General features: G+C 41.0%; 1 protein-coding gene across 2 annotated transcripts in view; it reads right to left on the bottom strand.

Annotated features, from left to right (window-relative positions):
• The window catches only part of GAS2 (growth arrest specific 2), an 83,082-nt gene that overhangs the window by 58,480 nt on the left and 9,481 nt on the right, over nt 1-15,121 (bottom strand). For both annotated transcript variants that reach the window (XM_054171663.1, XM_054171662.1), the window contains exon 3: nt 6,861-6,985. In XM_054171663.1, coding sequence (XP_054027638.1) covers nt 6,861-6,985 — 125 coding nt within the window. The remainder of the gene's footprint in view (nt 1-6,860; nt 6,986-15,121) is intronic.

Raw genomic sequence — 15,121 nt, 5'->3', positions numbered from 1 at the left:
GTCCAGAGAAGGGCAACAAAGCTGGGAAGGAGTTTGGAGCACAAGCCCTATGAGGAGAGGTTGAGGGAGCTGGGGTTGCTTAGCCTGGAGAAGAGAAGGCTCAGAGGAGACCTTATTGCTGTCTACAACTACCTGAAGGGAGGATGTAGCCAGTTGCAGGTTGGTCTCTTCTCCCAGGAAACCAGCACCAGAACAAGAGGACACAGTCTCAAGCTGCTCCAGGGGAGGTACAGGCTGGGTGTTAGGAAGAAGTTCATCATAGAGAGATTGGCCATTGGAATGTGCTGCCCAGGGAGGTGGTGGAGTCACCATCACTGGAAGTGTTTAGGAAGAGACTGGCTGAGGCACTTGGTGCCATGGTTTAGTTGATTAGATGGTGTTAGGTGATGGGTTGGACTTGATGACCTTGAAGGTCTTTTCCAACCTGGTTAACTCTATTCTAAAAGTAAAACCACCCTGTTGATTAGATCAGACTTTCCAGTTGGCCATCCATGGTCCAAAAAAAGCATGGTCCACATACTTCAAAGGAAGATACTTCAAAGCAGATAAAAAATAGCAGAGAAAAACTTCCAAATTAAAAATAAAAAACAAAAACCATATTGGAACAATTCTCTCTATTGCATGCATGGATTCACTAAGTATATTTCCCAGGAGCAAGGCCATAGATGCCCCCTCCCTGGAGGTTTTGGATGGATGAGGCCTTCAGCAAACTGGTCCAGTGGAAGGTGTCCCTGCCCATGGCAGGGGGGTTAAAACTAGATGATGTTTAAGGTCCCTTCCAAACTAAACCCTTCTAGGAATCTATGCATCTATGAAAGCTTTTGATATAGTACAACTGCAAAATACACTTCAGATACTAGGACTGTTGGTAAGATGTGCACAGAATCTCTTCATGTTAGGAAGCACAGGAACGTATGTATTTTCCTATTTTCATGAACAGCTGCAATAGAAATGCACCTGCACATCCAAGGACAAACTTTCCTCACTGTTTTCTACACAACAGTTTTATTTCAGTGCACATTCAATTTCATCTTATTAAATTAACTCCCATTGGAAGAATAAAATTAAGTGCTTATGTGAATTACATACTGTAGGACTTAAGAAATATTAGTATCAGGATTTGTTTCGTGCTTAATTCCATTTCTTTTATTGGCTAAATCAAATATAGATCCCAGCTTCCTGAAAATGAAGTTCAATTTTAGATTCCAGTTCTTTATTCCAAAGTATTTCTAAGAGAGCTTTGAGTTGAGATTTATCTGATTCACCTCTGAGAAGCTGGAGAAAAACAATGATACTACCGCAACGTATTTTCATTCATTTGCAATGGAAACATCATTTTCAGTAGACTGTTCATAAGTATCTAGGCAGCTTCAAGGATGGTGGGCAAACTAGTATGCCCTGACTATTAAAAAGGTGATAACTATTAACACAAGTTATTTATGTTTAAAATCTTAAGTAACAGGCTTACTAAACCAAGCGCAAGCAAACGTGGGCTCCGTGCACACTGAACATCTCTTGATGCTCTGAATTTGTTTGCACAGCTGGGAAATGCTCAAATTAACTATCTGTCAGGAGAAGTAAAATATTGCCAGGAGAGCATGGAGATGAAATCCAAGCCAATGGGAGAAAATGACAAAATGGCATCCTGTGATATGAATCACTTTTACAGAATGACTCCTGCTATAAATCTGTAGTTTCTGGACAGTAGATCATTAGCAGCAGCAGCGCAGGTACTTTCAACAACTTAGCAGCATAGAAATCCTGAGGATTTATTAAGACTGATATCAGCCACCCACTTGCCACTTTATTTGTCGATGGTGAGATTCATTTATGACTGTAAAAATCAACAAAAAGGGGGGGGAAATGACTTCTTAAAAAAAAAAAAATATATCATACAGGCACACCAGTTTAATAATGACCTCTTTTAAAATCTCCATTTTACCTTAAAACTCAAAAAGGTCTGCCTGAAGCAGAGCCAGACAAAGCTTTGTCTGGTACAACATCAGTAACACATCATCAATGCTTATCAATGTCAGTGTTTTCAGAACCAAGTTTCTGAGGCATTGTTTTGCTGCTTAAAAATGAGACCTAATTGTGGCCTTCCAGTATCTTAAGGGGGCCTACAAGAAAGCTGGGGAGGGACTTTTTAGGGTGTCAGGGAGTGATAGAACTGGGGGGAATGGAACAAAAATAGAAATGGGTAGATTCAGATTGGATGTTAGATAGTTCTTCACCATGAGGGTGGCAAGGTACTGGAACAGGTCGACCAGGGAGGTGGTAGAAGCCTCATCCCTGGAGGTTTTTAAGGCCAGGCAACCTGATCTAGTGTGAGGGGTCTCTGTCCATGGCATGGGGGTTGGAACTAGATGATCCTTGAGGTTCCTTCCAACCCTAACAATTCTATGATTGTCTTGTGGGATTTGAAAAGGAACATCCTTTGAAATTAACAACTGTTAAATGCTTCATCTTTACAAATGGCAATGTTTGTAATAACTAATTACTGAATGATAATAAACCAAACCCCACAAGATTAGGGAGCTAGATTCATGGAGGACACATTCAGAGTACCCATTATGACATCCAAAAGTGTCTGTTAGGGCATCAAGCAGAAGGGCAATGAGCAGGGCCTGCATAAATGGCACTAGAGGCTGCCAAACTCCCGTGCTTTCAACAGCACATTACTCCCCTGAATAGCAAATGCCAAAGCAGAGTGTGACTCAGGTGCTATTTTTAGCTGCAGGGATTCGGTCCTAAAGAAGCATCTCTATACAGAAAAGCACATTTAACTTCAAATAATTTCTTTGAAGTTTGACCCTTGTGAAAGGATAGATTTGCTCATGTGCACCTGCACAAACAGCAAGGTATTCAGCTCCAAGAAGCAATAAGGCACAGAACATTAAGAGACCCTACTGGGACAGCTAAAGGTTTACCTCGCCCAGACGCAGACCGGCCATAACTGTCCAGGGAAGGCTAAGACCATAGCAAATAGGCTACATCTCTCAATACTTTCTGAACCTCTAATCATTTCCAGCTATGGGGACTTCCTTATCTAGATGGGGTTCCTGTGTATTCAGCCTTCCAAGACCTTTCCCTTCTATTACCTTATTCAGTGATTTCTTGAACCCAGATAAAACTTTTAACACACATTGGAAAGAAATTGTCAACCAGTTTGTAAATAAGGACTCCCCTTTTTTTTTGTGTTTGCCTCTTACCAGCTTCAATGTCCTACAGTTTTGTACTGAAAAGACTAATCATGTGCCCCCATGCTACCTCTTTCCACAAGGAAGCATCCTAACCCACTCTGTCACTCCAAAAAACTACTCCACTGATCCCCTTCACTCATAAAAAGTTACTACTGCATTGCCTTGTTCTGATTCTTAAAATAAAGTAAGCTTTACTTGTGCACCATGCACCTTTTAAACTCCTTTTCAGTTTCTTAAAGCTGTATTCCTAAGTCATATCACAAATGGTTTCCTAACTTTTGTGAAAATGTCCTCAGCACCCACAAGTGTCTCCACAGGACATAGAAAGGAAGTGTTCATATCAACACCATCACCTTCCTTCCAGATTTGGAAAGCACTATAACTTGGGAGGCACAACTGTTTTAGTTTTCCTGGTGTACTCCACACTCAAAAAGGCTGATGCTGATCTAAGGGGTCCCTGAAAGCCGAAGAAAGTCCAGCAAGGGAATGATATAGTTCTGTTAAGAAACAAACTGCAAACTGACAGGGTCAGAGTAAGGTTTAACCTCTGCCACTCTGTACACCATTGCACATGAACATAAGGAATTATGGGAAGAAACTGATGGGCCACTGCAGTCAATGTAAGTTTTTAATGTGTTCTTACGTGTGTTGCCATCACTGCTAAATTGGCCAGCCAACCCCAAGGAGCTACACACACGAATACAAGATCAGTAGTACATATCAAACACAACAGGATATACCAACCCAAAATATGTTACAGAATACACCAGGTTGGAAAAGATCTCCAAGATCATCGAGTCCAACCTATCACCCAACACCATCCAATCAACTAAACCATGGCACCTCAAGCACCTCATCCAGTCTCTTTTTAAACACTTCCAGTGATGGTGACTCCACCACCTCCTTGGACAGCCAATTCCAATGGCAAATCACTCTTTCTGTGAAGAATTTCTAACATCCAGCCTAAACCTCCCCTGGCACAGCTTGAGACTGTGTCCTCTTGTTCTGTCACTGGTTGCCTGTTAAGGAGCTTTGCCATCTCGGAAGTAGCTCACATAGAAGGAAAAGCTTTACTTAGGAAAACGGATCAAATCTTTGAGCTTGTGGAGGGATGCCTCATTATCTACAGCCTTATCCTGTCTCCCTTACTCAGCTGCAACCTAGTGCTGCCTGCAAGCTGATCCTTCTGGGAGCCACTCATTTTTCATCAGTCTGCTTCTATCTAATGAAAAAAGAAAGCTGCATATCTGACTAGAAGAGCACATTGTCTATTTTGATAGAGGCTGGACTCTACAGCAACCAGCAGCTTCTTCCAGCTGCCAATGAAGTCACCAGGGCACCTGGGTGAAAGTCCACCATGTTTCCATTTTCCTGTGCACAGAGAAATGGCCATAGGGCTTCAAAATTCCCTATGTGTTATTAACAGAGTGCTCAATAGTGATTCAGGGAAGGACTGTGGAATTCTTACTATGCTAAATTTCTACAGCATAATCTTCTTATAAATTTCCTTGGCATGACAAGTCAGACTTTCCAATCTGTAGACCAGTCCTCTTGCCTAGGACTGCTACACAGGGAATTAAAATCTGAAAGGATTAATAGCTCCCTAATAGTCTACAATAACACAAATCAATTACTCTGCCATTTCTTTGAATTCTTACCGTATTAAGTATGAAACAATATACATTGAGAAAACAGGCGGTGGAGCAGATTTTTTTTCCCCTTTAATTGCATTGCCTGTTCCACCAGTTTGATAAATACAAGGCCAACAAATCAAGTAATTACAACACACAGGATTAAAAATGTCTGATTGGCTTCTAATGTAACTTAGGTTTAAACAAAGCAAAAAAAAGAGGATCAGCTAATTGAAGGAAGGAAGGGCACAGTTTCTGCTGAGGAAGTTAATTAGGAGGACATCTACCTCTTTTCAGTAGCAAAACACAGAAGTACCAAACATGGTTACATTTCCAGGTTATCTTTCCAAATAGTAGTTCTCTCCAAATAAGCCACCATGGAACAACACAAAAAAAAAGCCCCAACAAACCCAGCAAATAGCAGCAGTTAGATATCCAACAGTTAGAGCTACTGAATAGTCACTAGAAGCTTGTAGTGGCATTTATTACTATTATTTTTCAACAGACACAGCTTTCTGCAATGTCAGTCTGTACACAAATGCTTTACACTTTGTGATTTAATTGATTTTTCTAGCAGCTTGCTGGGCAAGATAGGAAAAAGGAATGTTTCAGAACTATGTAGCCAAGTTCACCTTTTGGGTATTCCCTGAAGCTGCTAGTAGTTTTTAATCAAGGATGGTACATTTTGTTTGTTAAGGGTGGGGAGGGTGGGAGGGGAACAACAAACAAAAACCCCAAAAACCAACAAGTATTCCTACTTTCTGCTAGCTGGTTTCTAGGCTCCATCAAAGAGACTGCCTTAAGTGTTTTCTCAGCATGGCAGCTACCATGACAGGCTGCCACTTAAGTGAAGACAAGCTGTACTATAATACAAAGACTAACTCAGAAATCATTCAGTGCTTCTATTAACCAAATTCTGATTTTAATTTGAAATACAAAGTATGAGTTCCAGCTGTCTTCTCCTCTTCATGGAAGCAAGCTTCCTTCCTCCTATACTTCATCTTTCTTCCCAGCTCTCTCTTCCTTCTTCTTTAAGAAAAATAAAAGAAGAAAACCAAAACAAGCAAACACTGTCCTCCTGCACCTCCACAACCCACAGCAGCATAAAAATGATTAAATAAGTCCTGCCTTAGTCCAGATGATTTCTTCTGCAACAACAATTATGAGCTTGAAACCAAGAAAAACAACTTGCACAGCTGCAGCTGACACGAGATTGTCAGTTTCCAGAACTCCTGATAAAATTTATGCTGCGCCCTTATTTCTGCTCCAGGCTAGTTATGAAAACATCAAAACCAGAAGATGCATTATGTGATTCCTGCTCCTTTTTAGCTGCCCTCTATTTGCCTGTTTTAGCTTTCAAGGAAGGTGTACCCGAATTTAACAAGAAAAAGTTTCACACCAAATGCATTCATTTAATTCAACTTCTCCCAGAAAGAAACTTGCTGTACTCCTGAATTGCTCCCAATAAGGTTGCCCTAGGAAAAATCATTTAAATTCAAGAGAGGCTCCAGTCAAGCAAGATCTTAACCTGATCTCTGCAAAGCTCTTCAGTATCTGCTGAAGGTTCCAATTTTCCACATCACCCCTGCAATTCTCTATTGAGTCCCTTCCAGTACACAAACAGAACCTTTAAACCCAAGGCACCAAAACTAACAACAGAATTTCATTACTGGTCTCCCTAGACCTGTTTATGAAGGAAAAGGCACCTCCCACAGCTCCTTAATATTCCCCTGGCAAATAAATACAAGGATTGCATTTTCTCTATTGGCTACCACATCACACTGCCAGATCTTGGTCTAAGTCTTATTCTGCACATTACAAGTCACATTTTGACTGCCTCTTATAGTTACCTTAATTACCCAAGAAGTATTAGTTCCTCTAACTTGATATGGCAATTTTTCTATGCAAAGCAATTATCTCCCTGCTCATTTGCAGAGCCTCCACAGATAAAATTTCTTAACTGGGCAAAAAAGTTCAGATAGCTCAGATACTGATAATACATGCTAGAACATTAACCAGCACTTACTTTGCCAGGCTTGTTTGCATCAAAGCTGTTTTCTTTAAATTTCTCCTGCAGGGTCTCAGCTAACCGACAAAGCAAGGCACCATTATCCAATTTCTCCATAAAGGTTTCTGCTGTTATTTCTCTACCTGAACAGCAAACAGAAAGTTAACATGGCAGAAAGCATGCAATAGTATAGACTACAATTTGTGCAAGATGAGAAACCAGTAGAAATCTTGACAACAACTGGAAATAAGCTTTAAACTAATATACTGCCATTGCTTGGAATATTTGGTGAATAACCTCACTGGTGCTTTACTGGTAGACATACAGCATATTATTCCAAAGCAGCATGCTTTCTTTGGGAAGGCATGTGTCATTTGGAAAGTAACTCTTGCATATCAGACTCCATAGGTCTCAATTTTACTTTTGAGGTTCCAGTGCTTTCAACATAGAGTTTTAAAAGACAGCATACAGCAGGCAAATGCTTTATACCAGTAAGCATGGGTACTGTAGTCTAAGAGTTGTTACCAACCTTGCAGTTTACTTTGAAACAGAAGAGAGGGGGGGGGAAAACCCACAACAACAACAAACCAACGTTCAAGGAGGGAAGAACTGTACTTTTGAAAAAAGACTTAAGATTTGATCCTGCATGAAGCTGATAAGATACCACAGTGACTGCAATGCTCCTCTGAAAGAGCTTGTTCAGAAGTCAGCTACATTCAAAAGTAGGGAGGAGGTTGTTATATATCTGCTTGCCACACATATTAGGATTTTCACCCAAAGAACAAAGCCAAAATACTCCCATTTCAAAATACATCAGCTCTTAAGCTAGATGACGCTATCCTTCAGCTGCCACAGAATATCCTCCCTGGCTACAGCAGAACAGATAACCTTCCATTACACTGTGATTACATCCTCCTACCGGAGGCGATCATGAGTCTCATGACGACATGTGTATTCTGGCCAGCCTGTGCAGTCTAGATGAGAAGGGAATCATTTACCACCCCAGACTAAACTCAGAGGATCTTACATTTCCTATGGAAGGTTTTCCATTTTCAAATTTCTCCTGGGAAAATTGTCTTCTTTTTGGACATTTCTTGACCAGCAGCTGTATTGTGCAGCTTTTCATTTTACTAACACCAAGACAGCATCAAGGACTTATTCTTGCTCTTCCTATTAAGACAGGATATACTTGAGGGGGGAGGGGAAGCAGGGGGGGTGACAATTACGTGTGTCATTTGGGATCAGGAATAACACTATCAACTCATTTTTCATAATCTGTTACACAGCACTCAGCAGTAATGGTCTGCCCTGCCAGATGGTCTGCCTTGCCAAAATAATGACAAACTTTAAAAATACAACTAGAAGTAAGAGCGGTTTCTCATCCCATCCACACCTACTCCTGACATTCAAAATGTCCAACCACCACTCTTCAGGTCGTATTTTCCACACATTTTTGTTCAGCAAGCAGCTGCCTGAGTAAACCAGGTGTTGTTTGCTTGGGTTTTTAGGGGGGGGTTGTTGTTGGGGTCTGGGGGTTTCTGTTTGGTTTTGTTTGAGTTTGGTTTGGTGGGTTGGATTGGTTGATGGGTTGGACACGATCTTGAAGGTCTCTTCCAACTTGGTCTGGTCTATTCTATTCTATTCTATTCTATTTTATTCTATTCTATTGTTTGGCTTTCCTCTCTCTAGTTAACTTGGGAAAACTGATTTTCCATGAGATATCTGGAAACTGAAAACATTCATCTGTTTAGAGCAGGTCCACAATATTTCTTTGTCAAAATGCCCCAGGAAAAGTACATCCAAAAAAAAAACAAAGGAAGGAAAGTTTATGTATTCCTTTTCACTTGGAAGAGAGGGGGGAAACTAACAGCAGTAGTAGATAATCAAAGATTACTGTTGCACTTCTTCAGAGGGGAAAACTAACAGCAGAAGCAGCTAATAAAAAAAAAAATCTTATTGCACTTCTGCAATATATGGCTGGTACATTGTAATCTGATAGTCAATGTGATTTATAACACTGAACAGAACAGTATTATAAAGCAATATGATAACAAAAATGCTGAAGTCAAGTCGACTTAGGTGGTGGAGGCGTCGTCATTGGAGGTTTTCAGGAGAAGACTTGATGGGGTGCTTGGTGCCATGGGTTAGTTGTTTAGGTGGGGTGGATTGGTTGATGGGTTGGACATGATGATCTTGAAGGTCTCTTCCAACCCGGTTTATTCTATTCTATTCTAACTTTTCTAGGTCCTTGCCTGAAAACTGTTGGCTGTTTCAGCATGCTTTGGAGGAAAAAAAAAAGAAAACAAACAAACAGAAGTCTTTTCAGTTTGTTCAGCTAAAAATCAGTAACTAAGATTCTTGCACCAAATCACCTTCAGATACAATGGTAAAGATTTTTAGTGGAAGTTAAACTGGCTTCTTCCAACACACTTCTATTCCAGAAATATCTATTTAATGTGAATTTTATCCCCCCCTTAACTCTCTTGCCATACACCCCACGTTATAGCTCCTGTACACCTAAATGACTTCTCCAGGCAAAAGAGCAGTAGCAGCACTGCAGACATTCAGTGGTAGCTTGTGCATGACTAACTGTCTTAGCAGTGCTTCCAGCTCAGCTGAAACTACAATAGCCCACAGATACAAGAATGGAAGATCTCAGCACCTCAAAAGCCTTCATCACCACTCCAGTCTATGTATTTTCCCACTTGCCCTATCAGAGGTTTTGGCAGAAGGTGTAAAGGCATTAAAAAAACTGTCATTGTTATAGGAACTGCTTTAAGAGAGTATTACATTTTATAAGAGACTTTCTTCTTAAAAATAAACAACCAAACTCATTTCACATATTTTTAGCCTACTCAAGATTCTTCTTTTATTTTGGAAAGCATAAGGTACAAGAAAAACCACATTCTACACATTTACTCTGCACTATGATGTACAGATTTATTATTTCACTGGTTAAGCATTTAAAAACCTAAAACCTATCCAGAGGTATTTCACAGACATGGAAAAAATTCTCCTATCTTCTTCTGCTGCTTAACAATACATTTATATTCTTTTAAATGCTGAATTGCATTAGCAATGGTCACTGCATATTGTACACTAAGCTGGAGTATTTTAGTTCTGTTCCTTTTATGAAAGCTGAAAGAATGAGCTTTGCATTGAACATCTGTATCCAATGAAAAATATATTAGGTGTCAGCTTTCAATTCACTGTATTTTATGGCTCCAAAAGGTGGCATTTCTTTGCTAAAACAGACACTCTGACATATTTAACAGTTGAAATGTATTGATTCAAATGAGAGTAATGTTCATAGCCTAAGGAAAAAAAAAAGGGCTCTGTATATTTGTATGGAAAAAACATTAAACTCCATTAAAAATGTATAACTCCCCCTATAATTACAAGAAAGCAGTTGCAATGTTTTTATAGAATGGTAATAACAGTAAGTATAATAATAAAAAAAGCCACCACTAAAAATATGGGGAAAAAACACAACACCAAAAAACAGGAAAATGAAGGCTTTCTCAAACCTTCCAAGAATTGCTTACCCTCTCTTTTACCACAATCGCCAGATGACCCTTGAAAAGACAAATTGTTGGACACAAACACCTACCACTGTGAGCAGCTCTCTGTAAGGCCACCCAGTCCTGCAGGTCCTAATGCAACCAGACTGGGAGGTCTATGAAAGAATAACCAAAAAGAAGCCCATGCCCAGAGTGTGTGCCCAAGAGGTCAAAGACAAAGCATTCCACATGGACCATACAGACAACCATAGCCTCCAGAAGGCAGCAGAGGAGCTCAAAGACTAAAACAAAGTACCAAAATCTACTTGGTTCCTCTATTACTGCACTGAGTCCTTCACTACAATGCACAGTGTTGACTCCAGCCTCACACCCAGCAGATCACCTATTGTAATTGTATTCCTCAGTGGTAACACAAAGCTACTACATTACAAACATTTCGCTCAGGTGCATCTCTGAAACACACTGGTAGACAGATGAGCTTCTACAATCCTGATGCACCAGCAGAACAGCTCCTCCTGACCTTCTCAAATTGCGTGGCATTTAAACCCAAGATAACAAAACACAATCAAAATAGAGAAAACAAAGGCCAATGATTTTACAGCCATGTAAAACTGGCTCTTTTCTGACAAGGCTACTTTTGTTTCCTACAGTAGTTGACAGCAAGAGAAATAGCTTTGACAGCATTGAGACATTTTCACTTACTTGAAAAGGGGCATGTAAACAATCTCAAAGGCATGCTGATAGTGAAGAAAATTATAAAGCCACTCGCCTAACTAAGAAACTGACTCAGTGCTAGCAGGATCACTAGATGCATCATCAGCATGACTTTATTGATACTCAGACATTTAAAACCTGTATTTCCCAGTGCCTCGAACTGCGCCTGCCAAGACAAAATAAAGATACTGTGACAGAATCTTCTTAACAAGATGAACACTGAGCTGAAGCAGGTTGTGCTTTACTTCAGCATCAAATACAGAGAGCTTCTTGCAGAAGCCCTCTCACTCTTCATCCCCTAAACTTTATTCTTCAAGACACCTTTAATTCCAGAGGCGATCTCCAGCTCAGGGCACAAGCTACCAAATTTGGAGTGTGTCAGCAGTGGAAGCATTGCTGAGTGCTCCATTGGCCCTATACATTCTAAAAACAGGGCTGAGAGATGATCATCATTTGCCAGACAGCTGGGTCAACACATCTCCTTAACTTAGCTACTGCAAGGATCTCTCAACTTAGGCACCAGAGCTCTGCAGAGGGAAGAGACAACATCCATAGCTCAAATCTTCCACTACAGCATGCAACCCCAAACCTCTGCAATGCTGATGTGCCCCATTTTGAGAAGGATATAATGTACAACGCTCTATGAGTTAATCCCATCTGACACATCGATTTCATCTGCAATGGCCTTTTTTCCAGCCCCCAGAATACAGGCAGCTAAAATCTATTCAGCAATGAAGCTGTAATGACAAACTGTCCTCTCAGAAGCTCCAAGTTTCTCTGACATGGTTCCAAAAATAATTAGCAAAATGTGTGCAAGAGTGCTAGTGATTACTAAAAACACCCCCAAAACAATGTCCATGCTAAATTAGAATACAATTCCCAAAGGCTTAGGGTGAAAATTCTTCAGTGGTATTTTCCAGCTGCACCATGTATCTGTCTTCCAATTTATCACTTGGGTAAAGCCAAATTCTAGCTATGCCTAATTTCCATCTAATATCAAAAGCCCTCATTCATGTTAGGAAGTGCAACAGCCTTCTGATGTTTTCCAGTTTGTCATTTCAAGCCCACACCAGGCTTTGCTGCCCCAAAACTGTCACCATTGCAACTTCCAGTACCACCAAGCAGAACGTATTTATCTTTCCACCAAAACTCAAACTACTTCAGGGAGGTTCACCCCAATAAAGCTTGCCTAAAATACTTACTTTGTATTAAAACAAAACACACAAAAAAACCCCCAACCACAAACAAACTTACATTTGAAATGATTCTGTCCTTGTTGAATCGTACTCCAGATGAATGACCAAAATACAGATGAAACAAAATATGAACCAGCATGATAACTAATTGAAATGCACATTCATTTTTCTGTATAAACTGAGACATTCTACTGCATTAAACCTGGCATTAAAGGCACTTACAATGAGGCCACCCAAGTTATCGCACACAGCAAACTGTGGATACACAGAATGTTATCTGCACATCCATGTCTGTGAAGATGCACTGACCATTAATGCAAAGGGTTTTATTACTCCTATGGAGGGAAAAAAACATCCCTCATGACAAAACCAAGAAGGCTTGCATATCCTTCTATCCTTATGATGCTGGAAAGTGAGACAATACAAAGAGTTTTTTACAAGATAACAGCATGCTAGAAATTCCTACTTATTTTTCTTACAGCAGCATGCTCAGTCACTCTTCTCATTAAAGTTAACTTCAATTACAGAGCAATTAAACCACATTTTTAATTCTGAGTTAGGATATTTACATTATTATTAATTACTTCAATTCTGTTACACCTAATTTAGTTTGCATGTGAATTTTAACTTCATTATCAATTTGAATAACTGCATCTACACAGGAATTCCAAGCAGTTTAACAAATATTTCCAGTTTTTCAGGACAAACTCTGAGAACAGATCAGCTTGGGATGAGAAGGTGTGGGGGGAACACATTAAGCAAATGAACTGTGTATCCTGCTTAATTAAAAGCAAGTTGTGCCCATTTAGTTCTGCAGCACAGAATTTGGTGTCCATATGAAAAATCAGATTTTTAATTATACTTGGCACTTCAGAACCTCCTGCTGTTTGCTACTTTCTTGCTAAAAAAAGTGACCTCATTCCTAAACTTGTCACTGTGAGAACTCTGTTATGAATGGCAAACAAGCTTCTATTTGTTTTAGAGTGGCTTCATTGTTTAAAATATTTAAACAATATATTAAATCTTTAATGGAATGTGCTGCTTCTGATTCAAAAACCAGCCCTTTGGACTGCTCTCTTGTGGTAATTGGCATGAAAAGTCAGGACTTCTGGATTTTGTTCTGGTATTGTCTAGACAATTTTATATTCTAAACTCATTAGTTTAAATGGAATTACCACACAAACATGTAATTTAAAACAAGTGCCACTTTTGCAGTTGTGGATTCAGCACTATTCCAGCTCTAAAATGGGCATTGCTTACCTGCAAAATACTGTGTTGCATGCTGCTGACACTACTTAGTGACTACACCACTCATAACATCATGACACTTCCCTTCCTCTTAGGGAAAAAAAACAACAAAAACAGAAGAAGAAAAAGGAAATACAGCAATGTAGAATGTGCAGATAAAAGGCACTAGATATATTCTGTTCCTGTATGATATCACTGAGATGGTTCAGCTACAGTTTGCCAAGACACTGATCTCCTTCTATGATCAGGTGACCCGCCTGGTGGATGTGGGGAGGCCTGTGGATGTAGTCTACCTGGACCTCAGCAAGGCCTTTGACACCGTTCCCCATAGCAAACTCCTGGCCAAGCTGTCAGCCCATGGCTTGGATGGGAGCACACTGAGATGGGTTAGGAACTGGCTGGAGGGCCGAGCCCAGAGAGTGGTAGTGAATGGTGCCACATCCAGCTGGCAGCCAGTCACCAGTGGTGTGCCCCAGGGATCAGTACTGGGCCCCTTGCTCTTTAACATCTTTATTGATGATCTGGACGAGGGCATCGAGTCCATCATCAGTAAATTTGCTGACGACACCAAGCTGGGGGCAGGAGTTGATCTGCTGGAGGGTAGAGAGGCTCTGCAGAGGGACCTCGACAGGCTGGGCAGATGGGCAGAGTCCAATGGCATGAGATTTAACACATCCAAGTGCCGGGTTCTGCACATTGGCCACAGCAACCCCATGCAGAGCTACAGGCTGGGGTCAGAGTGGCTGGAAAGCAGTCAGGCTGAGAGGGACCTGGGGGTGCTGGTCGACGGTAGACTGAACATGAGCCTGCAGTGTGCCCAGGCAGCTAAGAGGGCCAATGGCATCCTGGCCTGCATCAGGAACAGTGTGGCCAGCAGGAGCAGGGAGGTCATTCTGCCCCTGTACACTGCACTGGTTAGGCCGCACCTCGAGTACTGTGTCCAGTTCTGGGCCCCTCAGTTTAGGAAGGATGTTGACTTGCTGGAACGAGTCCAGAGAAGAGCAACAAAGTTGGTGAGGGGTTTGGAACATAAGCCCTACGAGGAGAGGCTGAGGGAGCTGGGGTTGCTTAGCCTGGAGAAGAGGAGACTGAGGGGTGACCTTATTACTCTCTACAACTACCTGAAGGGAGGTTGTAGACAGACGGATGTTGGTCTCTTCTCCCAGGCAAGCAGTACCAGAACAAGAGGACACAGTCTCAGGCTGCGCCAGGGGAGATACAGGCTGGATGTTAGAAAAAAGTTCTATACAGAAAGAGTGATTGCACATTGGAATGGGCTGCCTGGGGAGGTGGTGGAGTCACCATCACTGGAGGTTTTTAGGAGAAGACTTGACGGGGTACTTGGTGCTGTGGGTTAGTTGCTTGGGCGGAGTTGGATTGGTTGATGGGTTGGACGCGATGATCTTGAAGGTCTCTTCCAACCTGGTTTATTCTATGTATTCTATGTATTCTATGTATTCTATGTATTCTAAAACAGACTTTCGGGGGGGGAACTGAAAAAACCCAAATAGACAAACAAAAAAAATCACCCAAAAAATCCCACCCTAAAACACACCAGACTTTACAATGATCAGGCAAAGTATCCTCCAAGAGAACATCC

Source organism: Dryobates pubescens, chromosome 22, assembly GCF_014839835.1.
Source record: "Dryobates pubescens isolate bDryPub1 chromosome 22, bDryPub1.pri, whole genome shotgun sequence".
Classification (NCBI taxonomy): domain Eukaryota; kingdom Metazoa; phylum Chordata; class Aves; order Piciformes; family Picidae; genus Dryobates; species Dryobates pubescens.
The sequence above is the reverse complement of the archived record's forward strand: the minus strand, read 5'-3'. Positions and strand labels throughout refer to the sequence as shown.